The 26,069-nt window shown below is 46.0% G+C and overlaps 2 protein-coding genes across 2 annotated transcripts in view; one reads left to right on the forward strand and one right to left on the reverse strand.

Annotated features, from left to right (window-relative positions):
• The window catches only part of ttn.1 (titin, tandem duplicate 1), a 170,841-nt gene extending 160,100 nt beyond the window's left edge, over positions 1-10,741 (forward strand). The window contains 9 exon segments of the mRNA XM_039600316.1: positions 120-695; positions 959-1,264; positions 1,390-1,995; positions 2,129-7,233; positions 7,346-7,502; positions 7,848-8,338; positions 8,425-8,578; positions 8,790-9,110; positions 9,382-10,741. Coding sequence (XP_039456250.1) covers positions 120-695; positions 959-1,264; positions 1,390-1,995; positions 2,129-7,233; positions 7,346-7,502; positions 7,848-8,338; positions 8,425-8,578; positions 8,790-9,110; positions 9,382-9,674 — 8,009 coding nt within the window. The 3' untranslated portion in view covers positions 9,675-10,741.
• Positions 10,742-18,678: 7,937 nt separating this feature from the next.
• LOC116327968 (bone morphogenetic protein receptor type-2-like) overlaps positions 18,679-26,069 on the reverse strand; it is a 31,626-nt gene continuing 24,235 nt past the window's right edge. Inside the window, exons 12-19 of the mRNA XM_031749675.2 lie at positions 25,785-25,921; positions 25,476-25,668; positions 25,299-25,389; positions 25,113-25,192; positions 24,931-25,032; positions 24,643-24,846; positions 23,434-24,493; positions 18,679-23,061 (exon numbers count right to left, since the gene is read on the reverse strand). Of these exons, the coding sequence (XP_031605535.1) occupies positions 22,739-23,061; positions 23,434-24,493; positions 24,643-24,846; positions 24,931-25,032; positions 25,113-25,192; positions 25,299-25,389; positions 25,476-25,668; positions 25,785-25,921 (2,190 nt within the window). The 3' untranslated portion in view covers positions 18,679-22,738. The remainder of the gene's footprint in view (positions 23,062-23,433; positions 24,494-24,642; positions 24,847-24,930; positions 25,033-25,112; positions 25,193-25,298; positions 25,390-25,475; positions 25,669-25,784; positions 25,922-26,069) is intronic.

Genomic DNA, 26,069 nt, shown 5'->3' on the forward strand with positions numbered 1-26,069 from the left:
AATACAATACTATTACAAAAAAATAAACAGTATGAAAAAGACATATTTAGACGGAGTTACCATATATAGAGTATGCTGTTTATTTTTTATAAATATGCTTCTTTGTTTTGTATTTCCAGCTGAAACTAAACCAAGCCTGAGAAAAGAAATGGATGAAGTAACTGCCAAACTTGGCCAGCCTGCAGTTATGAAGTGCCAGATTATTGGAAGACCTGTTCCTGAAATAAAGTGGTATCATGCAGGCAAGGAAATTATCGAGTCTCGCAAGTACGAGATGAGCTCTGACGGCCGCAACCACTCCCTGTCAATTATGACTGACCAGCAGGAAGATGAAGGCGAATACACCTGCAAGGCCATCAATGACGCTGGAGAAGCAGAGACCACAGGCATGTTGGTTTTGGAGGCGGCTCCATCATTCCATCCTGACTACCCACTGAAGGAAATCTATTTTGCTGGCCTTGGAACTACTCTGCGTATCCATGCTGTTTACATTGGCCGTCCTGAGCCAAAGATCATGTGGCTGCATGGGGCAAAGACTCTGGAAAACACAGAGGACATAAGCATTGAGACCACTGAGCACTACACACATCTGGTCATCAAGAACGTGCAGCGCAGAGTCCATGGAGGCAAATACAGAATAAGACTGCACAACCACTTTGGCCGAGCTGACACCGCATTCAGTGTTGAAATCTACGGTATGGTCTATATTAATTACCTCCAGAAATTCAATTCAATTCAGTTTTATTCACACAGCGCCAAATCACAACAACAGTCGCCTCAAGGCGCTTTATATTGTAAGGTAGACCCTACAATAATACATACAGAGAAAAACCCAACAATCGTATGACCCCCCTACAAGCAAGCACTTTGGCGACAGTGGGAAGGAAAGTGCAGCGATGCATGCATTTGTAAGCGTGAAATTATCCAATTTGTAAATATATCGTACCTCTATTCCTAGACAAACCTGAGATACCTCAGGGTCCCATTGTTCTGGATGCCCTGCTGAAGAACTCAGTGATCATCAGCTGGAAGCCTCCCAAAGATGACGGTGGCTGCATGATTACGAACTATATTGTGGAGAAGCGTGAGGACAGGGAGGACTCAGAGTGGGAACTGGTGTCGTCATCCATCAATGGCACATCCTGCCGTGTGCCCAACCTCATCGAGAGTGCTGGATACTTCTTCCGGGTCTATGCCCAGAATCGCTATGGCAACAGCGAGCCACTGGAGCTAACTTCCCCGATCCTCATCAAGAGTCAGCTGGGTATGTTTAATAAAAGTTCATATTTTAAAAAGTAAAGATTGAAAGGCAATATTTCACAATGGGTCATATATACAGAGATGCAAAATACTGACAGTGGTTTCATAAATAAATATTCCTGTTCACAGAGAGACCATCGCCACCTCTATCACCAGTTGTTTCTGGAATTACTAAGGATTCCTGCGTGGTTTCCTGGAAACCTCCTCTCAGTGATGGTGGATCCAAGATCAAGAGCTACCACCTGGAGAAGAAGAACAAAAAGGACAAGCGGGAATGGACTGAATGGACTCCAGTGACCACAGATGAAATCAAGCAAACAGTCTTTTCTGTGAAGCGCCTGACAGAGGGTGTCGAGTACATCTTCCGTGTCAAATGTGAGAATCTTGGAGGGCAAAGTGACTATAGCGAGGAGACCACTCCCATCATTCCAGCCGCAGCTGTCGAGATCCGTGCTCCTGCCTTCAAGGAGGAGCTGAGGAACATGAGTGTCAAGTACAAGAGCAATGCTACCCTTGTCTGTAAGATTACAGGACAGCCCAAGCCTGTAATTAAATGGTTCAGACGAGGAAAAGAGGTCCATTCTGATGGAAAGAAGATCAAGATCCAGGAGTTTAAGGGAGGTTACCACCAGCTGGTCATCACAGAGGCTGACGAGGAAGACTCCACTGTTTACCAGATTAGGGCCACCAACCAGGGAGGCTCCATCTGTGCCACTGTCTCTCTGGATGTTGAAAGTAAGCTCCGAAATGCTATCTTACATAAAAAAAATAACTGTGAAATGTAAAAAACAAAAAACGATGTAATTATAAGAGCTATTTAGATTCAGATATATCATGAAATCTCAAACAACTTTTTTCTGATTTCTAGTTCCTGCCAAGATCAACCTGCCAAAGAACCTGAAGGACAAGGAAGCCATCCCTGCCCTGCGTGGAGAGGTGGTTAATATCAAGATTCCTTTCAGTGGAAAACCAGATCCTGTCATCACATGGCAAAAAGGACAAGATCTACTTGACAGCAATGGACACTACCAGGTCATTGTCACCAGATCATTCACTTCTTTGGTGTTTCCCAATGGAGTAGAGAAGAAGGACGCTGGTTTTTACATCGTCTGTGCCAAGAACAGATTTGGCATTGACCAGCAAACAGTTGAGCTGGATGTAGCTGATGTGCCTGATCCTCCACGTGGTGTCAAAGCCAGTGATGTCTCGAGAGACTCTGTGACACTGAACTGGGTGGCACCAGCAAATGATGGTGGCAGTAAGGTCATCAGCTATATCATTGAGAAGTGCCCCACCACAGCTGAGAGGTGGCAGCGTGTTGCCCAGTCCCGTGACACCCATTACACAGTTACCAATCTGTTTGGCGGAACGAGCTATCAGTTCAGAATTATTGCTGAAAATAAGTTTGGACAGAGCGCCCCATCTGAGTCAAGCGGACCTGTCATGACAAAAGAGGACAAATCCCGAGTTCTGCTCTATGACAGGGAGGTTGATGATACAGGATATGTGCCCAGGAGCAAGGCTCCACACTCTGATGCCAAGAATCTGCACAACAAATTTGCCATTGCAGAGGAATTGGGCAGAGGGCAGTTCGGCATTGTCCACCGCTGTGTTGAAATTAGCTCTGAAAAGACTTACATGGCTAAATTTGTCAAAGTGAGAGGTGCTGATCAGACATTAGTAAAGAAAGAAATTGCAACACTGAATTTGGCCAGACATGCCAATTACCTTCTCCTCCACGAGTCCTTCGACAGCCCGGAGGAGCTGGTGATGATCTATGATTTCATCTCAGGTGCTGACATATTTGAGCGCCTCAGTATAGCAGAGTTTGAGCTTAATGAGCGTGAAATTGTTAACTACATCAGGCAAGTCTGCTCAGCTCTTGAGTTCCTTCACGCTCAGAGTTATGGACACTTTGACATCAGACCTGAGAATATTATATACACTACTAGAACCAGCTCGAATGTGAAGATTATTGAGCTGGGACAGTCCAGACACCTGACTCCTGGAGACCAAATCAAGATTCAATATACCACAGCAGAGTATGCTGCCCCTGAGATCCACCAGTGTGACATGGTTAGCACAGTCACTGACATGTGGTCGGTTGGTGTTCTCGCCTATGTGCTTCTTAGTGGCCTTAATCCATTCACAGCTGAAACCAACCAACAGACGATCGACAACATTTCCAGTGCAGCCTACAGCTATGATGATGAATCCTTCAAGCAAGTCAGTGTCGAAGCATTAGACTTCACAGACCGCTTAATGACAAAGGAGCGTAAGCATCGGATGACTGCAGCTGAGGCACTGGCACATCCTTGGCTCACCAAACCTGTAGAGGAGATCAGTGCCAGAGCAATCCCAACTGGCAGGCACAAGAGATACTACCAGACAATGGTGAGGAAAGAGTGGAACACTGTTGTCTCTGGTGCCCGTGTGGCTAGCGGGGGTTCCATTAGGTCTCAGCGTGGAGTCTTTGTTGCTAAGGTGAAAATTGCACCATTTGAGCATGGTCCTCTTGCAGGGCAGATTGGCCACGCAGTGGTGAATGAGGGTGACAACGTGAAGTTCATTTGCAACATTGACAACTATGATAGCACTACTGAAGTAACATGGTACTGTGGTGTCAGGCAACTTGAGGCTAGTGACAAGTATGAAATTGAATATGAAGATGGTCTGGCAGTAATCACCATCAATAAGGTCACAAGAGCAGATGATGGCACGTACAGATGCAAGGTTGTAAATGAGTATGGTGAGGACAGTGCCTACGCTGAGCTGTTTATCAGCAGTGTTAGGTCTTACCGCAATTTCTTCACTGCCCGTGTGGTTAAGAGAACAAAGCGCAGAGTAGATACTGCCAGAATGCTTCAGAAGCCACCAGAGTTTACACTTCCTCTGGTCAACCATACAGCTTATATTGGTGAGGATGTGCGCTTTGGTGTTACCATTACTGTGCACCCTGAACCTCGTGTCATCTGGCACAAATCTGGACAAAAGCTTATCCCTGGACATGATGACAGGAAATACACTTTCATTAGTGACAAGGGCTTGTACCAGCTGATTATCCACAATGTGGAGACTGAAGATGATGCAGAGTACAGTGTTGTGGCCCGTAACAGGTATGGGGATGACAGCTGCAAGGCTCGTCTCACTGTTGTTCCTCGACCTAAACCAGCAGATCTCACCCTGAGGCCCATGTTTAAACGTGTGCTTGCAAATATCGATTGTAAGGAGGGCCAGGACATACGTTTTGAGATCAGAGTATCTGGTCGTCCATCACTGAAATGGGAGAAGGATGGCACGCCTTTAGCTTTTGGACCATCCATCGAGGTTGTCCATGAGGGCCTGGATTACTACATTCTTCATGTGAAGGACACTCTTCCTGAGGATTCTGGTGTGTACAGAGTTACTGCTACCAACTCTGCTGGATCCGCCAGTTGCCAGGCCACACTGAAAGTGGAGCGCACCACTCATGTAAAGAAGGAATATGAGCCCAGTGAAAAGGAGAAGCAAAAGATTGCCAGAAAGGAAGAATTAGACAAAAAAGTTAGGCTCTCTCAGATTTTGGCTGGCACTGTTGTCACCCCTCTACCACCTGCAGCAGTAGAAGCTGTCAGGGAAGCCGCCACCATGTTTAAACCTGCTGTTACAACTAAGAAGGGTGAGAAGACTGAAGCTGAGATACAGAAAGAACAAGAGGAGAGGAAGAAGAGAGCAGATGAGAAGAGACTGCGTATGCCCTATGTTGTCCCCACACCTCGTATCGTTAACCCAGCTATTCTTGAAGAAGATGTAGAAATAAAACACTTCAAACCACTTTCTGACATGAAATGGTATAAGAAACTGCGGGATCAGTATGAATTCCCTGAGCCAATGGAGAAAATCCCACAGAAAAGGATGAAGCGTATCCGTCTGTCCCGGTGGGAGCAGTTCTATGAGGTACCAATCAGGATTAAGGACCAATATAAGCCAAAGTGGCGCATTTCATCTATGACTCAGGATGACTTGGAGACTGTGAGGCCAGCAAGGCATCGCACTCCTTCTCCTGAGATGGAGACCTACCGCAGAATCAGGAGGAGGTCTCTAGGTGACCTGTCAGATGAGGAGCTGCTGCTTCCTGTGAATGAGTATCTGTCCATGAAGAGAACTGAGGAGGAGAGGCTTCGTCTGGAGGAAGAACTAGAGCTTGGCTACTCTGCTTCTCCACCTAGCCTTAGTCCAGTTCGCTTTGAGTTGTCTGCCCTGCGTCCCTCATCTCCTAGAAGGGTCTACGGTGAAGAGGAAGAGGAAGAAGAAGTTCACAGATATGATTCCTACAGAATTCCATCCAAATATGAGGCTGGCCCAAGTTTTGTTGATCTCCGCCAGCGTCATGACAAAACAACTTATAAACCTCCAAGACAAAAGCAGAGGGTGTATGAAGAAAGAGAGGACCAGGAGCTGCTGCGGCCACACACGACTGCTCAGAGAATCACCTCATACAAGAGTGAACTCAAACGAATGGAGTTTGAGGAGAAGACACGAATCTCAAAAAAGGAAAGCACTGTTGCTGTTTCAAGAATCTCTGAAGTCACAGAATCTGAGCACCTGACAGCTTTTACCTCAGAATATATCCCTAAACCAATCAAAAAGCTCCCAGAGCCCGTGAGGAAAAGATCCCCTACCCCAGAAAAGGCTGTCAAGACAGATGTGACACTCCCTAAGGTTGACTTCATGTCCAGGTATGAGGAGAGAAAGCAGGCTCTGAGATCAGAGAGAAGATCTGTAGAGAGAAAGGTTGAGGTGGTGACCCAAGCACCCTTCAGCCTTGACCATCCCCCACGCATTACTGTCAGGATGCGATCTCATCGTGTACCCTATTGGTCCAACACAAGATTTACCCTGAATATCCAGGCCAAACCTGAACCTGAGGTCAAGTGGTTCCACAATGGAAAAGAAATCCATGAGAGCAGCAAATATACCATGACCAACATCAGTGGAGTCCTGACTCTCCAGATCATCAACTGTATGACTGAAGATTCTGGCACTTACCGTGTGGTTTGCAAGAATGCCAAAGGAGAGACTTCTGACTATGCCACACTAGATGTAGCAGATGAATACGCTGCCTTCTCTTCACTTCGCAAAGATGAGGAGCCTCCATCTGCCCATCTGCCAGAGATGACCAAAACAGAGATATATCACGTCTCATCCTCTAAAACATTAGTAACGGAAGCTGTAACTGAGACTGTGAAGGAGACCACTACTGTTGTTGAGAAGCCAAAGGAGAAGCCCAGTGTCCCTGCCAAAATTCTGACTAAGCCACAGTCCCTCACTTTAGAGGAGGGACACACTGCCAGATTTGAGTGTGATGTGGATGGTGAACCAGCACCTTCTATAAGCTGGCTGCGTGAAGGAGCAGTTGTTGCTCCCTCTGCCCGACACCACATTGTGTCTACTCAGTACAACTCCTCCTTTGAGATCTCCTCTGTTGAGATTTCAGATGAAGGCAGCTACACTCTCTTAGTCGAAAACGCTGGAGGCAAACAAGAAGCCCATTTCACCCTGACCATCCGGAAGTCTGAGTCAAAGGAGAAAGTGGTTGCCCCTCCCAGAGTCACTTCTCCAGAAGCTAAATCCCCTCTTGCAAAGTCCCCTGAACCGGTCAAATCTCCCCAGAGGGTGAAATCCCCTGAGCCAGTCAAGTCACCACAGAGAGTGAAGTCTCCAGTCTCACCAAAATCCCCAACACCAAAATCTCCAACACCAAAGTCCCCAACCCCAAAATCTCCTACTCCCAAATCCCCAGTCACATCTCAGAAGGAACAAACGATTTCTCCAATCAAGCCAAAGAGAGTGATGTCACCACCTCTTGGAAAGAAGCCGTCCTTCTCTGTTGGGCTGAGTGACATCACAGCGTACTCCGATTCTGTTGTGAAGCTGTCAGTAAAGTTGACAGGAGAGCCCAAACCTACAATCTCGTGGATGAAGGATGGAAAGGTAACCTAATCAAACACTTGAACTATTCCAGAATTTGTTTTTAATAATATTTAAGGGAAATGCATCATATTTACCTTATTTAGAAATCCAGTCATATTTTCTGTATGGGCAGGTTTTGTCTCAAGGTGGAAAGTATGAATTATTTGAGGATTCTGGCTCAGCTCATCTCGAGATCTGTGAAATGGAGGCCTCTGATAGTGGGGTGTACAAGTGCACTGCTACAAACAGCGCTGGAGCAGTTTCAACTACGTGTACTGTCAGTGTACAAGGTAAGTCTACACCTGATTTGTACACCTACAAATGTTTAAACCAGAGGTGTCAAAATTACGACTGCATTTCAGTGAAATTGGAGACTGCAGAATTTTTAAAACTTAGGAGCTGGGTAAAGTGATACCCATTTTTATTTTCAGCCATTTTCCATTGTGGAGGACAAAAGGTCCAGGCCTTAAACCTCATGTGTGTTCTCCCATTTAACTCCAGAGAGTCGTGCTGACAGATTTCTTTCTTTATCACAGCAGCTTTTTCGTTATCATGTGGAGCTGTGTGTAAAATGAGCTTGACACGCCTAGTTTAAACTCTTTCCTGACATAATGTCTTTCTTACGTCTTTTCTAGGCTCAAAGAGCTCCAAAACAAAAGCTGAAATCTCTGAGGAAGTTCTAAAAAGAGAAATGATCCATGAAGAAATCTCATCTTCTGTAAAGGAGGTGAAGACCTCCCACAGCCAGATGTCGATCACAGAGGGCCAGTCTCTAACACTGAGGGCGAGCGTCCCTGGTGCCTCTGACGTCAGATGGATCCTAAACGGGGTTGAACTGACCAACTCGGAGCAGTACAGATATGGAGTATCTGGAAGTGACCACACCCTAACCATCAGGACGGTGACCGAGCATGAGCAGGGGATCCTCACGTGTGAGGCGCAAACACAGCGAGGACTGGTCCGGTGTCAGTTTAACACCACGGTCACCACCAAGCGATCAGACGCGCCTCATTTTCTGGTGCAGCCCAGGTCCCAGAATGTTAATGAAGGACAAAATGTGAAATTCACGTGTGAAATTGCAGGAGAGCCTTCTCCTGAAGTGGAGTGGTTGAAAGACAACATGATTGTGAGTGTTTTCTTCAGAAAATTTATGGAAAATCAGTCAGTTGAATTAGTCTTTAAGCCAATTCTAAATTACTTAACTGTTTGCAGATATTTGTCACATCAAACTTGAAACTGAGCCGCTCTAAGAATGTGTATACTCTGGAGATACGTGAAGCCACAGTTGCAGACAGTGGGAAATACACAGTAAAGGCCAAAAATCAGTTTGGACAGTGCTCTGCAACTGCGTCCCTCAACGTCCTCAGTAAGTTACTGCCGCTACATTTCAGCCACTGTGTCACAGTGTGTTTAATTAGCTTGTATGCTAATGAGTCTTGGACTGCACCAAAGCCACTATTTAGTGGAAATCCAAGGCACTTGAGCACCCTCAGCTTACACTCAGTGTACGCAAATGGTTTGCAGTAACTGTGCACATTGTGATATGAGCCATGTGCTTGTCATCTGCATCCTTACAGCTCTTGTTGAAGAACCGACAAAAATTATAATCGCAGAACAAAGAGCTTCTACTGACACTGCAGCGAGCATGCAGAAAAGATTCATGGCCTCCTCAGTTCACATGGAAGCAGCTTCCATGCAGGCCAGCAGTGTCAGCAGCAGCTCCCACACTGCTGCTGCCGGGTTTTCATTTGAGAGCATGTCTGCGACTAGCATGTCAGCCACGATGGCCGAGTCGGTGGTTTCCATGAGCTCCAGGAGCACGATGATGGAAATGTCTGCTCATACGCATGCCGAGTCCTCGTCCTCACTGAAGGCCCTCACCACGGGGATTAAAAGAGGTGAGACGACTTTCAAAATGTGCATGTAAACTCAGACAGCAGGACCCGAATGAGTTTCTGTGTGACAGCAAGTGTAATGGTGAAAGCATTGTGGCATTTCTCGTTTCCTCCTCTCAGCATTTTCATCAGCTTATGATTCAAATATCTGCACTGATATGTTTGCAACAACATATGAGGGAAGACGAACACATGGTTGTCACCAGCAGCCTGCTGTTCTCACACAGCCTTTGATCGTAACAGAGTCTTGATCCAACGTTCTCTTCTCTAACAGGTACTCCACCAAAGGTCGAAGCTCTTCCAGAGGATGTGTGCGCAGAGCCGGGGAAGTCTCTAACCGTAGTGGGGATGTTCTCCGGAGACCCCGCACCCTCTGTCCAGTGGGTCCGCTCAGGTCGGACGCTCCCCAACGGGGATGAGCGATACCACGTGGAGAATACCACCGACCTCTCCACCCTCGTGATCTCTGCAGTGAAGGAGGCTGATGCCGGAGCGTACACCCTCAGACTGTCCAACGAGCTCGGCTCCGACTCTGCAACCGTCAACATTCGCATTCGGTCCATGTAAAAAGGAAGACAAAGTCAATTCACGTCCCCCGTTTCCCTCATCCAGAACCTCTTTATTTAGTGACGCAGCACCAATAATCCTACTTGATAAAGATCTGGATTTCTGTTCTTGTAAATATGAACTATTTTTGACATTAATTTATGCCAAACTAGACTAAAGTCTAAAGTTGTTATAAAATGTGCCATATTGGACAGTTATGACTTAGGATTTTTGACAGACGTTTCTGTGACATGTACATAATGTATATAGCCGAATTTAACGGTTATGGGAAATGTATGCATTGTTATTTATGACAATATAATATTAACTGAAACAAAAGAACAAATGTTTGAACAGGAGAAAGTTTCCGCTGGAACGAATACCCTGTGAAACCAAGAAACTAAAATCTGTGCCTCAACGGTAAGTTGAAGTCTTTAAGATTGCCTCGGCAGGTAGAGAGGTTCCCTGCTGACGTTATAAACCAGAAACAGAAGGACAACGTTTTTTATTTTATTTTATTGTTTTTTGGACGCGCTCCTGAGCGTGGGATATTACAGTTTCATATGAATTGTACCATGAGCGTAAGACCTCGAGTGCTGTTTTCATTACCCTCGTGTAAGCAGCGCAAAACGGCCTTGCGCTCAGACCGACTGCGTCGTACCACCACAATTTGATGACCGGCTCCGAGTGTGAGCGGCCTGCACTCGGAGCGTTAAGATCATTTTAATGAAGAGCGCTGCTTCTGGCGCAGGACGGCCGGCCTGGCTTTTGAAAACAGAACATCTCCTGGCCAAATAAGTGAAGAGAAAGTTCGAGCCGGCTCTTCTGTGCAGAAGCAGCGCCGTCTCTCGGAGGACAGTTAGCAACATGCTTTGTGTGTTTGAGTGTTTGTAGCTTTTAGTCGTTTCACCTTGTCAGTAGTCAGGGTCTCCTTCGTTCGCCACAGGGACTTCATGTCCCGTGAAGAGAAAAGCAGTTAAGTCTCGCCCTGCACTTTGAGTTCATTGATCTGTTGATGTAGAATTATGTTTCCTCCTCCTTGAGATTTGTGCATTACTGATTTAATAAAGCATGATTTCAGCACTACACACACGCTCGTCTGGATTTATTGTGTGGAGATGATAACGCTTCAATTGCTGCTGCGCCATGCTGGAGCATTTTCACAGTGATCTGAGGATTTCCTCCCGATTTTCCCATTCAGAAAATTCTTAAAAACATTTTGCTAAATTCAGGTGGATTGAAACATGATAATTCAGTGAAGTTAATGAAACTGTGCTCTATTTAATGACTTTTATATAGTTTTTTTATTCAGTGGCCCGTTGCTTGTTGTTCGTCACATACAGAAAACAAACCTTCATGTCAGTGTTGTTTTGTCATATTTAACTGTCAGAATAAAGTAACTCCTGAATATCAGGGCGAGTTACGAGCGGTTTACATGTTGACACGACCAGGACCAGACTGATGAGTCTCTGTGGGAAATATGAATGTGAATGTGGGATTAGACTAAATCTAATCAAACAAATGACCTAATGATCTCACCCAGGACCCCACGCCCCGGAGCCAGGCTCTGGAGGGACTCCTCAGATACACCTGCAGGAGGAGCCATACAGGTCTGATGTTCCAATGTAGAGACGTGGACCATCACCTCTCATCGCCTTCTTTTAATGGGCTAACAGCCCACTGTTAGCTTCAGCTGCACACAACCTGTACAGGTCCTCCTCAGTGGGCCCATCTTCATCATCTGCCACAGTTCCTCGTTACATCCATTTCATTTGTCACACTTTTTCTGAAGGCCCAATCCCACCTGTAAGGGGAGTTTTCTCGAAGATGTGATTGGGCCAGCTTGGTGTGAGTTTAGAGGCTCTCAAACTCACGGCCCTACTTGTGGCCCGTACATTGACGTGAAAAAATATAACGCAGTTTGACGTTTGAAGTGACTTTTTTTGTTAGGGGGGATTTGTTTGTTGTTGAGTGCAATGTTAAAATAATTTCTTTAAAAAACACAAACATGCTGAGGGACTGGCTGTGTTAGCTCAGTGAGAGAGTCACAACTAATGTGTACACTTATGTCTGCGCTTTTATTTTGTTAAATACGAACACAATAACAGAAGTGCTGCCATGTGTTCATTTGGTGGTTCAATGAAAGGCTTCAGTTAGTTAAGAGGGAGGATAAAAAGATTTGTCTTTTTATACAATATTTGAAATTTAAAAAACAAAACATTTTAGGAAATCTTTGTGAGTGTTTACTTGGTTTTTTTTTTTTGTACTACTTGAACACTAAAGTTGCCGTCCAATGAGACGACAGTGCCATACAGTGGCCCTGAGAGGCCAAACGGACTGCAACTTAAGAAAACACCAGCAATAAGAAAAATGCTGCAAAAGCACACAAAACACAACAGAAATAGGAAAAAACAGATTTCCAAAAGCATAAGGGAAGTGTTTCTGGGGAGACAATAACCCGACGGACCAGTTACAGGAACCAAAATATGGTAAGAATTGTGCTGGGAGACACTTAAAAGAAGTGGAGGATCTATCGGTTTTGTGAGGAAAGAAAAGATGAGAGGGTAAGTGTGTTAGCCTGACTATTAGCCTAAAAATCCATCATCAGTATGATATGAATCATGATAAAACACGCCTACCATGTTTTGGGTTCCTGCAACTGGTCCGTCGGGTTGTTGTCTCCCCAGAAACACTTGTGTTTTTTCCCTATTTCCGTTGTGTTTTGTGTGCTTTTGCAGCATTTTTCTTATTGCTGATATTTTTTTAAGTTGCAGTCTGTTTGCCCTCTCAGGGCCACCGTAGTGCCACCAGTGGCCCACAGCTCATTTCAGTTTGAGAGCCCTGCTTTAGAGGAATAAAACACCTGAGCACAGGTTCAGGTGTGGACCTTTGATTAAAAGGTAAAAAGAAGCATTTAATAAGATATCTGTTTGATTTAAATATATATTTGCGGTTTAGATCTAATCATGATTTCTTGTATTAAATATCGTCATGTTTGTGATTTAATGTTTGTCTCACTCCTGTTGGAGAGCTAACATGCTAACAGTGCTATGCTAACCTTCAGCATTTGTGAAAACCCACGGGTTGAATGAAAACACTTCACCTCAAGAGCATCACAAGAGTGCAGAAATGATTGTCTGGTTCTCTGATCAGGTGACCTAGTTTGAACCTTCCTGCTCAGCTAAACCGATCAACGTGTCTTTTAGACCCCATTCCTACAAAACTGCTCAAAGAAGTCCTGCCATTAATTAATGCTTCAATCTTAAATATGATCAACCTATCTCTAATAATCGGCTATGTACCACAGGCCTTCAAGCTGGCTGTAGTTAAACCTTTACTTAAAAAGCATCTCTAGACCCAGCTGTCTTAGCTAATTATAGGCCAATCTCCAACCTTCCTTTCATATCAAACATCCTTGAAAGAGTAGTTGTCAAACAGCTAACAGATCATCTGCAGAGGAATGGCTTATTTGAAGAGTTTCAGTCAGGTTTCAGAGCTCATCACAGCACAGAAACAGCTTTAGTGAAGGTTACAAATGATCTTCTTATGGCCTCTGACAGTGGACTCATCTCTGTGCTTGTCCTGCTAGACCTCAGTGCAGCGTTCGATACTGTTGATCATAATATCCTATTAGAGCGATTAGAACATGCTGTAGGTATTACAGGTACTGCACTGCAGTGGTTTGTATCATATCTATCTAATAGACTCCAATTTGTACATGTAAATGGAGAGTCCTCTTCACACACTAAGGTCAACTATGGAGTTCCACAGGGTTCAGTGCTAGGACCAATTCTGTTTACATTATACATGCTTCCCTTAGGCAACATCATTAGAAGACATAGTATACATTTTCACTACTATGCAGATGACACGCAGCTCTATCTATCCATGAAGCCAGGTAACACACACCAATTAGTTAAACTGCAGGAATGTCTTAAAGACATAAAGACCTGGATGGCCGCTAACTTTCTGCTTCTTAATTCAGATCAAACTGAGGTTATTGTACTCGGCCCTGAAAATCTTAGAAATATGGTATCTAAGCAGATTCTTCCTCTGGATGGCATTACCTTGGCCTCCAGTAACACTGTGAGAAACCTTGGAGTCATTTTTGACCAGGACATGTCCTTCAACGCACATATTAAACAAATATGTAAGACTGCTTTCTTCCATTTGCGCAACATCTCTAAAATTAGAAATATCCTGTCTCAGAGTGATGCTGAAAAACTAGTTCATGCATTTATTACTTCCAGGCTGGACTACTGTAATTCTTTATTATCAGGATGTCCTAAAACTCCCTGAAAAGCCTTCAGCTGATCCAAAATGCTGCAGCAAGAGTCCTGACAGGGACTAGAAAGAGAGAGCAGATTTCTCCTGTTTTGGCTTCCCTTCATTGGCTTCCTGTTAAATCCAGAATTCAAAATCCCGCTCCTCACATACAAGGTCTTAAATAATCAGGCCCCATCTTATCTTAATGACCTTGTAGTACCATATCACCCTATTAGAGCACTTCGCTCTCACACTGCAGGCCTACTTGTTGTTCCTAGAGTATTTAAAAGTAGAATGGGAGGCAGAGCCTTCAGTTTTCAGGCCCCTCTTCTGTGGAACCAGCTTCCAGTTTGGATTCGGGAGACAGACACTATCTCTACTTTCAAGATTAGGCTTCAAACTTTCCTTTTTGCTAAAGCGTATAGTTAGGGCTGGACCAGGTGACCCTGAATCCTCCCTTAGTTATGCTGCAATGGGTGTAGGCTGCCGGGGATTCCCATGATGCATTGAGTTTTTCCTTTCCAGTCACCTTTCTCACTCACTATGTGTTAACAGACCTCTCTGCATCGAATCATATCTGTTATTAATCTCTGTCTCTCTTCCACAGCATGTCTTTATCCTGTTTTCCTTCTCTCACCCCAACCAATCACAGCAGATGGCCCCGCCCTCCCTGAGCCTGGTTCTGCCGGAGGTTTCTTCCTGTTAAAGGAGTTTTCCTTCCCACTGTCGCCAAAGTGCTTGCTCATAGGGGTCATATGATTGTTGGGTTTTTCTCTGTATTTATTATTGTGCTATCTACTGTACAATATAAAGCGCCTTGAGGCGCCTTTTGTTTTGATTTGGCGCTATATAAATAAAATTGAATTGAATTGAATTAAACCCTTCAGGTTCAATCACAAGTCCGGTGTGAGCTCTGAATGAGTCCATTAGAAGCAACAACAACAGATTTCAGTGTCTTTATTTTCTGCTTCCTAATCCTTTACTCCATCACATTTCAGGGGGAACTACTTTTTCCTGCTTTACATCATGTAAGCGACAGCGATGTTTAACTCTGCAATACTGACATTACACCACTGCGTTGCGCTATTGTCACGTAACTCCCGCCAGACTCCAGGTAGAAAATGTCATATTTAAGATTTCCCTCCCACGCTCAACATCTAAACACGTTGTTGATAGCAACTTAAAAATAGGAACAATTAAAAAGGCTTTCTCTATAATTGGTTTCCAGTAAAGAATACAATTCAAGTAATGTGTATTCTGTTCACCCTAACATGCAATAAAACTATAAAACATGACACATAAAAGCTGTTTATACAGTAAAGTTTGTGTGGAAGTTTCTTTCTATTCCTTTATGTTATAAAATATGTTTACTTTATTTTACTCCAAACTCTGTTTGAAGATCTTTTAAAATTCATACCGTATAACTGAGGACACACTCTCCACTTCAGTCTGTATAAAATAAACAGCTCAACCAAATAAAATCCATCAGTATTTTCTTATTTTTCTCAGGTTTAGATAACGCTCAGATATTAAATGTTATAAATATCAAATGATGACTCTTCTGGTCTGCAGGTGTCACTACATCAAACCTGCTTAGAGAAATGCAGACGCACAGAAACAAATGTTTGTAAGTCACAATCATGCACTCTCTGTTTGCTGCAGTTTCTCACACTTCAGTCAGAAATCTTCTGAATGAACACCTGCTCACAGGAAGTACACATAATAAATGAAATATGTCTGTGAAGGTTCTCAGTCATCCAGGTCATCGTAGTCAAAGGAGTTTGCAAAGAAAAGCGTCTGGACTTCTTTGAGTTGCTTGAAGACGTTTCACCTCTCATCCGAGAAGCTTCTTCAGTTCTAAGGTCAAATGGCCGAGAGTCCCAGATTTAAACCCAGTGGGAGTATCCCCCCAAGGAGGGACGAAGGACCCCCTGGTGATCCTCTAATCACATGAGCCAAGGTGTGAAAGCGGGTGTGGGACCTAATCAGCCAGGGTTTCGGGTGAGCTCATTGTGAAACCTGGCCCCACCTTGTCATGTGATTTCCTGAGGTCAGATGGCCCAGGATGTGAGTGGGCGTTAAGGCGTCTGGGGAGGGAACTCAAAACTGGATTATAGATGGCAGACAGTTGGTGTCGTAAACCGCCACCTCTGTTCAAAGATGGTCGTTCACAGTGGACATAGATGGCCTCTTTCACTCCTCTTTCAAACCATCTGTCCTCTCTGTCCAAAATGTGAACATTGGCATCCTCGAAAGAGTGACCTTTATCCTTAAGATGCAGATGGACTGCTGAGTCTTGTCCTGTGGAGGTGGCTCTTCTATGTTGTGCCATGCGCTTGTGAAGTGGCTGTTTGGTCTCTCCAATGTAGAGGTCTGGGCATTCCTCGCTGCACTGTACAGCATACACCACGTTGTTAAGTCTGTGTTTGGAGTTTTGTCTTTCGGGTGAACCAGTTTGTGTCTGAGTGTGTTGCTGGGTCTGAAGTACACTGGGATGTCGTGCTTGAGAAAACTCTCCTGAGTTTCTCTGATACACCGGCTACATAGGGGATGACAACGTTGTTGCGTCTGTCTTTCTTATCCTCCCTCGCTGGTGTCTGATCTTCTTTTCTGTGCCTCTTTGCTGACTTTATGAACGCCCAGTTCGGATAACCGCATGTTTTGAGTGCTTCCTTTACGTGTGTGTGTTCCTTCTTTTTTCCCTCAGGCTTAGAGGGAACATGTTCTGCCCGGTGGTGTAGGGTCCTAATTACTCCAAGTTTGTGTTCCAGAGGGTGATGGGAGTCAAAGAGGAGGTACTGGTCCGTGTGTGTGGGCTTCCGGTAAACTTCGATGTTGAGGTTGCCATTCTCTTCAATGTGCACAGCACAGTCCAGGAAAGGCAAACAGTTATCCTTTGTGTCTTCCCTGGTGAACTTGATGTTTTTATCCACAGCGTTAATGTGCGCAGTGAAGGATTCCACTTCTTGTGTCTTGATTTTGACCCAGGTGTCGTCTACATATCTGTACCAGTGGCTGGGTGCTCTCCCTTTAAAAGAGCCAAGAGCTTTTCTTTCCACTTCCTCCATGTAAAGGTTGGCTACAATAGGTGACACGGGGGAGCCCATGGCACAGCCATGTTTTTGTCTGTAGAAGCCTTCGTTGTATTTGAAGTATGTTGTGGTAAGGCAGAGGTCTAACAGTGTGCAGATCTGATCGGGTGTGAAGTTGGTCCTGTCTTCCAAGGAGCTGTCTTCTTGTAGTCGTTTTCTGACAGTCTCCACTGCCTCCGTGGTGGGTATGCAAGTGAAGAGAGAGACTACATCAAAGGACACCATGGTTTCATCTGAATCCAGGGTAAGTTTCTGGACCTTGTCGGTGAAGTCGGTGGAGTTCTTGATGTGGTGTGGGGTGTTCCCCACGAGAGGTGCAAGGATGGTAGCAAGGTGTTTCGCAATGTTGTAAGTAGCTGAGTTTATGCTACTGACTATGGGTCTGAGTGGGACCCCTTCCTTGTGGATTTTAGGAAGTCCATAAATGCAGGGTATGGCATCCCCCGGATAAAGGCGGTGATATGTAATGCGGTCAATGGTTTTGTCCTTTTCAAGGTTTTGAAGGCAAGCTATAACTTTCTTCTTGTAGCTGCTTGTGGGGTCTCGCTTTAAAGCTTCGTAGGTGTTGTTGTCACTGAGGAGAGTAGTGATCTTTGTGTGGTAATCTGTTGTGTTTAGGACCACGGTGCACCTTCCCTTATCCGCTGGTAATATAGCGATGTTGTGGTCTTTCCTCAGGGAAGCGACGGCCTTCTTTTCTTGTAGTGTAAGGTTAGACGGAGGGACTTTCGCACTGGAGAGGGTGGCTGAGACTTTCATCCTGATTTGCTCTGCTTCTGTCTGTGATAATTTGTTAATCCGTATGGCGGTTTCTGTGGCTGTGATGAGGTCCACTATGGGCAACTGTTGCGGAGAAATGGCGAAATTGAGTCCTTTGGCTAAAACCCTCTTTTCAGGTTCAGTGAGATTCCGGTCTGAAAAGTTCTTTACCCATTTCTCCCGACCGTCTTCAGGTGTGTTTTCTTCTCTGAGTTGTGTGGGTTCAGACTGAGGGGTGTGGGGTTTTGAAAGCAAGGTGTACAGTGCAGCGAGGGATGCCCAGACCTCTACATTGGAGAGACCAAACAGCCACTCCACAAGCGTATGGCACAACATAGAAGAGCCACCTCCACAGGACAAGACTCAGCAGTCCATCTGCATCTTAAGGATAAAGGTCACTCTTTCGAGGATGCCAATGTTCACATTTTGGACAGAGAGGACAGATGGTTTGAAAGAGGAGTGAAAGAGGCCATCTATGTCCACTGTGAACGACCATCTTTGAACAGAGGCGGTGGTTTACGACACCAACTGTCTGCCATCTATAATCCAGTTTTGAGTTCCCTCCCCAGACGCCTTAACGCCCACTCACATCCTGGGCCATCTGACCTCAGGAATTCACATGACAAGGTGCAGCCAGGTTTCACAATGAGCTCACCCGAAACCCTGGCTGATTAGGTACCACACCCGCTTTCACACCTTGGCGCATGTGATTAGAGGATCACCAGGGGGTCCTTTGTCCCTCTTTGGGGGGATACTCCCACTGGGTTTAAATCTGGGACTCTCGGCCATTTGACCTTAGAACTGAAGAAGCTTCTCGGATGAGAGGTGAAACGTCTTCAAGCAACTCAAAGAAGTCCAGATGCTTTTCTTTGCAAACTCCTTTGACAATAATAAATGAAACTTGTGCACACACGGATTCTCTGCTCTTTATTTCATGATGAAGTGAAGCGTGCGACACTTTATGTCTACATGGAGATACAACGTGGGGATGGAAGCATGAAGCAGCAGCTTTAATCTGCAGCTTTGTACAGCATGCTGTGTGGGAGGTGCTGTGAGCATGTATACAGTATACACTGTGGTAGTTGGTCCCATATGAATGTACACAGAGTATTTACAGTACTGGAAGCTATCATACACACAGATGGTTATCAGGTTAAATCATCCACTCCTCCAATACGGGAGCACAGAAAGTTCAAACTGACCCATGACAGAACTTCGGTTCAGTCATGTGATCCTTCATGCAGCAGGGTAAATGTGCTGAATATGTTCATCTAAATGTGTTTGTACAGGTGGAGAGCTTAATCTCGGCGCATTATGAGGACTACATGAGTCTTTAAAGGGAACCTCAGCGGCGGTACAGCGCCACATTCTCAGCATCAGCACTAGCCACGAGCTAAATGCCACAACGAGAACGGAGAACGCCCAGCAGTCCACAGCTTCAGTTGTTCCTGCAGGTGCTTCAGTAACAAGACCAGATCTAAATGTAAGGTTTACATCTCATACTAACTCTCACAGGCAGTATAACAGACGGACGCAACTGAAAACTGCTGCCAAAGCAGAAATGCCTTAAACCTGCACTCATTTTAAAGGCCACCAGGGGGCAACAGCTGTGGGTGCAACAAGACTTCCTGTCCTGTAGACGTCTGTGACCTCCGTAAATACTTCCCTAACGAGTTTCAGCTCCATCAATTGTTTCACGTCAAACTGAATAAAAATTTAAGTTCATGTTATAATTTATTCATTTTCTTTAACTTTTGCTCAGAAATTGTTAGCCAATGAGTGAGCAGTATCAGTCAGACCCGCCCCTTTTTTGTCACACTTGGTTTCAAAATGTCACACGCTGATCTAGAGGCTTCAGACATCAGCGGGCGACATCACTTCTGTCTGTTATACTGTCTGCGGTAACTATGGCGCTCAGCGCTATGCTAACATCTCTGTTGTTCTCAGAAATGATGACATCACCACTCAGACGCTGTGAGTCAGAGTTACAAACAGAAGTCACAGCGTCAAAAATCATTTTACTTGTGAGGCTATCGCTCAGCTGGCAAACATCACGAGAGGAAACGATCGAGAGACGTTTGTGTGCCACACAGAAACGCAGCGGGAGCTTCATAACTGTCAAATAAAATCGCAGGCAGCCTTTTTCCTGTTGGCTAGCTTTAAGCCAAAGTCCGTATACACAAACCAGTTTTATTCTACTGAAACACATCTGACACGGAGTTGTTTGTTGCTGGTTCATGTTGTCTGGAAACCTGTAATTACCACGTGTGGGCACAGGGGGCGCTGTTCAGCCAATGCTACGTCACACAGAGGTGGCGGTAACGCCACAGAGACCGACATGGTTTTCTGGACAGAAAAAAAGAAGAGCTTCTTCTTCAAGCTGATAGGGCGTGTTTTCTGAAGGTTCGCTCTTTAATCGAGGCTGGAGCGTCTGAGCGAGTTAATGGCCTCTGTTCTCTGGAAATGATCACTAATTATTTATCTGTTGGTTAAAACCGGCTCCAGAAAGCTGCTTTCATATTTGTTAATCAGGTTCAGTCAGTAAGTGTGAGAGATCTACACCTAGTCCTGGACTAGGTCAGGCTGCATGATATGACCCACACAGTATATACACATCAGCATCTAAAAACAGTACAAACGGTATAAAACACAGACATAACAAAACAGATCATTTTGAAAGGCATCAATAAAAGTTAACAGTATGATCATATTTCAGCCGACTGCACTGATGCTGTAATATTGTTAGTTTGAAATGTGCTAAATGTGAATAACTTCCTGTAGTAAGTGCACATTTAAAGGAGAAGTGTCACATAAATACATATAAATGCAAAAGGTTACACGTGCATTCATAAAAAATCGAAACATTCGGAGAAACAGGAGCAAAGAGTCAGTTTGGTATAAAAAACTGAAACACAAAGCAAAGTCAAATAAAAATAAAGACAAAGAAAGCAGAGTTCTGTTTCCTTCCTGTTTCTGTAAAACTCCAAAGCCCACGTTTACATGAACTCTGCTGCGAGGAGCACACTTCAAATGGAAATCAGCAGAACATACATGCTCAATGATGAGCTGCGCCCAAGGACCGATAGGTCTGATAAACCCACGTCTTTGATGGGCGGAGCTTATTTACTTGCTGTAACGATGTAGCAGTAGCGTTTGTTAGTACATATGTTCTTCGAGAAGCACAGAGATGTTTTAGTGTGTAAAACGTGAGCACATTTGGTTTTCCTGGAACAGTCAAAATGAAAGAGTGACGTGTTAACAGCCTACACACGGACCTCCACCCAGCTCGAAGCAGCTACACCTTTGGTCTGAAACTGAAAGGATGGAAGCGTTTACTTGGATGTGGAACAGGAAATGAGACGTGACCTAACGTGTTGTGATGAGCAGGAACAAAGTCTGAGCTGTACAGTCTGATGGCTGCTGTCAGACAGCATTTCTGTCCTTCAGAGGCGTCCTCTTCTTCTCCTCCTTTCATCTCCTGCTCATCATTTTACAAAGCAAACAGGTGTTCCTGCTGACATCAGCGTTGTTACCTGAGAAGGTCGTACATGGCCGAGGTTTCGCAGGTCACGTAGTTTAATAAAGTCCACGGGACGCTGGCTCGTCTTTTCTCCAGCGCTGACTGCAGCAGACCTCTGAAGGCAGTCGAGACTGTTCGGTAAAACAAAGTGCGGATAAAAAAGAATAAAGGTTGTCCAACAGTAAGGTTGTCGATCTGTTGCACATTGAACCAAACAGACCGTCAACAGGAGGCATCGTGAGCAGCTGCATAGCTAGATTGACTGTTTCTTCAGATCACACCATTACTGCACAAAGACACACCAACACAGACACGACGTCCTACATACGTCAATGTTACTGCTAAAATTGCACCAGGTATCCTTTATAAGGTCTGTCCCTAAATAAATTTCATTGTTAAAGTGCATAAAGATATGACTGCTGTTTTGATAACATCACCTCTGGTCATTCAGACTACCTGCACTACCAGCCCAGAGGTGCATGAACCTTTCTACCAAAACAGGGAAGTTCTTAAGTCTGTGCTGGGTTCAGGCCTCAGCCAGCATCGAGCTCTCAGAGGGGACGACCCCGATCCACGTCAGACCCAAACAGTTACAGCTAGTCCTGTTCAATGTCCTGCAGCAGCAGCACAAACGGTTATAAGTGAAAGAAGATGATGCTGAGTGCATTCAGATCCCTCTGTGGGACAGGACACAGCAGGAAAACAAGCCTAAAGAACTCAAAGGGAATGTCTCACTCAGACCTACAACGAGCTCTCGGCCATGCCCGTCAGCAGCCGGCCACATCCTACTCACAACAGGAAACATGAGGGAAAACCTCCACCCACACTGGCAGTCACAGCTGGAGACACTTCAGTCCTACGACAGGGTCAGTGACACACCTGCAGAGATAAAGAGGCGACAGACTGTAGGTACACTCTGATTCTTGAGCCGGGGGTGAGTCTGTGGAGCTGGAAGCTTCTTTCATTTGGACACCAAATGAGATCTCTAGGCTCGCAGCTACAACTAGTCCTTCGAAGCCTGAAAGTATTCCGGAAAGGAATTCCTTCACTTATCCAACGGAGATTCGTGTAGATCAAGCCCACCCTCTTCAAACAGCTGACTACACCCACCAGCCACAGAAGAATTTGGCCTCATCACCAACACCACCACTGTTTGGTCATCACAGGTAACCTGATCTAGGTAACATGTCAGAGGTCAGCTGATCACAGGACAGGTCCTGTCCATGAACAAACACGTACTAGAAATTTAAATTCTGTCATTTGATGAAAAGTTCCTGCAGAGGGACGGATTTTGCATCCAGCTCCAAGTCGGCTCTGCGGGGTTTGGTTCTGGTTTGGAGCTGCGGGGGCCTCATCACAGGTATCAGCTACCGACTCAACAAAAGAAGAGGAAGACAAAGAGCAAGAAAATTAATGAGATCTTAAAGAAAAGCAAACTTCGGATCACTTTAGAAGCAGGTCATCCCTTCGGGCTCAGAGGTGGTGGTCGCTGTGCCGCTGCCTCCAACTAAAAAGACGGCCATGCTGGATTTGGACTGGTTTAATTTAGGGATGCCGACACTTCCTGCTCTACAAAGACCGGACGAGAACTGGTTCCGGCTGCTGTGGCTGCTACTGGCGTCAAACTCGAAGTCCGGGTCAAGAGCCGTATCTGTGGATACCACCCAGGAGGCCGGGCGCCATTTTTTCAGGGTGTATGGAGTCTTGACCCGACGCTTGATTTTCTCCCCTGAGGCGCTCAGACTGCCGTTATCCACCACCAAAGCATCATCTGAGGAGAAGAAAGTGTTACAGATGTGAGGAGTTTGCACTGTTTTTGCATCTTTGTGGAGCTGCAGAGGTCACCCATGCTGCAGATCCCTCACAGAAAACCTGGAATTCATGCCTTCGACTGATGATCTGACTGAGCCCTGACACACTGATAATGACGGCTGTAGTGTCTGACTGTCCGTCGGACTGAGCTGAGTTTTAGAGACAGAGATCACTGTAATCAGTTTGTCTCTGATGACCTGGTTACGTCGTGGTACACGGTGTAATCAGCTACAGACTGTCCAGCTCGAGCCAGTTTTGAAAAACTGTAAAAGTGGAACCTGCAGCTTATAAGTTTGTTTAAAAGTTCAACTACAGAACAAACATGACTCACCTGAGGAGGTGCAGGGAGAGGACAGGTCCAGGGAAAAGGGCCGCTCAGGTCTCCTGACTTTGGTCTGTCCCACCTGGGATCGCAGCAGACCTGCTGTTTGTGGCGCTAAAGCTGAACTTTGGAGACCTGCAAGTTGTGGACCTGAAGCTTCTGCAGGAGCTGTGGTGTCTAAATCTTCAGATCCCAAAGCTTCGAGGGTTTGCTTCTCTGGAGACGAAGCTCCTGGAGTTTCTGGTGATGAAGGTTTCTGAAGGAGGATTAATGCTTCTGTTGGGGTGTCGGGTGCTGGTGAGGCCTGGGTTACTGAAGCTTCTGGAACTTTGTCTTTTTCAGCTTTTGTTAAGTCAGAATCTTTGCAGCCTCGGGGCATAGCAGCGGTGACACAACCGACTGGTTGACCTTTTGAGTTTTGGGCACATCTGGGGGTCGACGTGGTTTCAGAGTCTTCCTGGAAACACAGACCTGTATCCACACCTTCGCTTTGACTGTGGGTGGTGGGAGGGGCCTGCAGTGAGAAGGCTTTGCTGGGTGAAAGGAGACCAGAAGGAGCAGAAAGTTGAACCATGTGTTCCAGATCAGAAGTTGGGGGAGGGTCAGCTGATGAAGCCAGGGCTAGCCTGTTGTTGTTGTTGTTGGAGTTCGACCCTCGGCCCGATAAGATGCTTCCAGCGCGGCTGTGACGATGACGAGCAGGAGGAGGGGCTTCGCTCTCAGCAGGAAGCTGCTCTCTGCTCAGCAGAGGTTCATGTTCATCAGGACTGAAGTTGAGGAGATTCAAACGGCTGTCTTCTCCTCCCCTCATCCCTCCATCCATGGTCCCCTCCTCCTCCTCTGTCTGTGGTCCCGCCGGATTGGTTCGACCTCCGCCTATTACACCGTTCCTCACCAGGGTGGGGACGCCTGCGCTGTGACTGCTGCCGGCCACTGTGATAGGCTGGACCTCTTTTCCAGCCGCAGCGCTGCTTCTCACGTTTGTGCTGTTAGTAACCGTGGTTACCAGGTGTGGTTCTGCAGCCATAGCAACCGTCACTGTGTTCATCTTGGCAACACCTGTTTCCACCTGGAACATGAAACATTTTGGATTAGTGGCATAGTTGGCCCGCCTGATACAGCTTCAGCTCACCTTGTGAAACACCGAGTCGAGTCACGGTGAAGCTGTCTGAGGATCAGCTGGAGAACTCGTCTGACCCGGTCACATCTAAGCCCTACCTGTCGGTGGTTGGACTTGAATTTCCCCAGCTTCAGCCGTGACGAGGTGAAGCCGCTCTCCTTGACTTTGGGCAGCAGATGGAGACTGGTGGGCCTCTGAGGCAGATTCTGCTGTTTGGGCAGTGGGTGGATGGAGGAAGGGGGGCTATCTACACCTCTAACAGCCCGCAGGCCACCATGAGAGGTGGATGGTGAGCTGTTCACCTGGAACAAAAGCAACAAGCATGAGCGTCTGATACGTTTGTTCATCAGCAGCCACGCGCTGTACAGGCCCTCAGCTGTGTGTACCTGATGGTGCAGCACGCTGGTGGGTTGTGATTCGGAGCCAAACTGCTTCTGTGAGTGCTCCATCAGGTTTTCATCAGAACTCTCCCTCAGGTTCTTATCCACCTGCAGACACAGATGTTGGCAGATGTTAGTGTGTCCGGATGGAGGGCACTGAAACTGAAGAAAGAATTCAAGGTTAAAACCTCTCTGGGGTCGAGCTTTGTGGCCTCCAGGTCTTCTTCTGTGAGATGCAGGCAGACTGGGACACTTGGCACGGCGCCACCTGGAGGACGGCGGGAGCAGAAACATGTGAGGTCATAGCAGCAGAGCTGTGCTCGCTGCATTAATGAGGTGTTTGGGTTTATGTCAGGGGCGTGGCTGTTTGTTACCTGTGTGCTGAGATTCAGAGATGGTGCAGAGTAAGGTGGGTGGGGTCAGGATGGTGGTGGTGGACACGCTGCTGTCTGTGGACAGCCGAGCCTGACGGACAGACGGACACAGAGCAATGAGACGCGTCCGCGGTAACGGTTCGTTCAGGTGTGCTTTAATGGCGGCCGAGCTCCTACCTGCGCCTGCTGCCGTTCGTAGTTGATGGAGTTCCTGTTCTTCTCGCCACCTTCTGCTCCATTCACAGTCGTCTTGATGACTGATGCCTGGTGGTCATCTCCCTGGAGATTTCTGACCACGCCCACATGAAGATCCTCAATGAAGGGGGAGGCAGAGCCACCGTGAGGAGGCCACCAGCCATGAGACAGATTCCTGAGTGACAGACAGGAAGTCATGAAATCAAGACTTCCTGTCTCTCAGTTTTACACTGTGCATTTACTGTGATACAGTACCACAGGTATCGTGTGTACTCGTGGTACCGTGTGTACCTGTGGTTGTGTACTGCAGTGTGTGTACTCAGCAGTGTGAGTTCATAGAGCCTCTCCTCTGCACACTGAGCGGTGAGCCGAGCCTCAGCGTCCTGATCCCAGCAGTCCTCCATCGTCTCCTTCAGCGAGCGCAGTAACTAAAGTACACAGAGTGAGAGACACACTGGGATTACTCTACATCCAAAATACTTTTGGGAATTAACCTTTGAACCTTTGTCTAACTTCAAAGGTTTATGCTCTGAGTTCAGGCTGTGGAGCAATCTGACGACATCAAACTGAAAGACG

Source organism: Oreochromis aureus, linkage group 16, assembly GCF_013358895.1.
Source record: "Oreochromis aureus strain Israel breed Guangdong linkage group 16, ZZ_aureus, whole genome shotgun sequence".
NCBI lineage: Eukaryota > Metazoa > Chordata > Actinopteri > Cichliformes > Cichlidae > Oreochromis > Oreochromis aureus.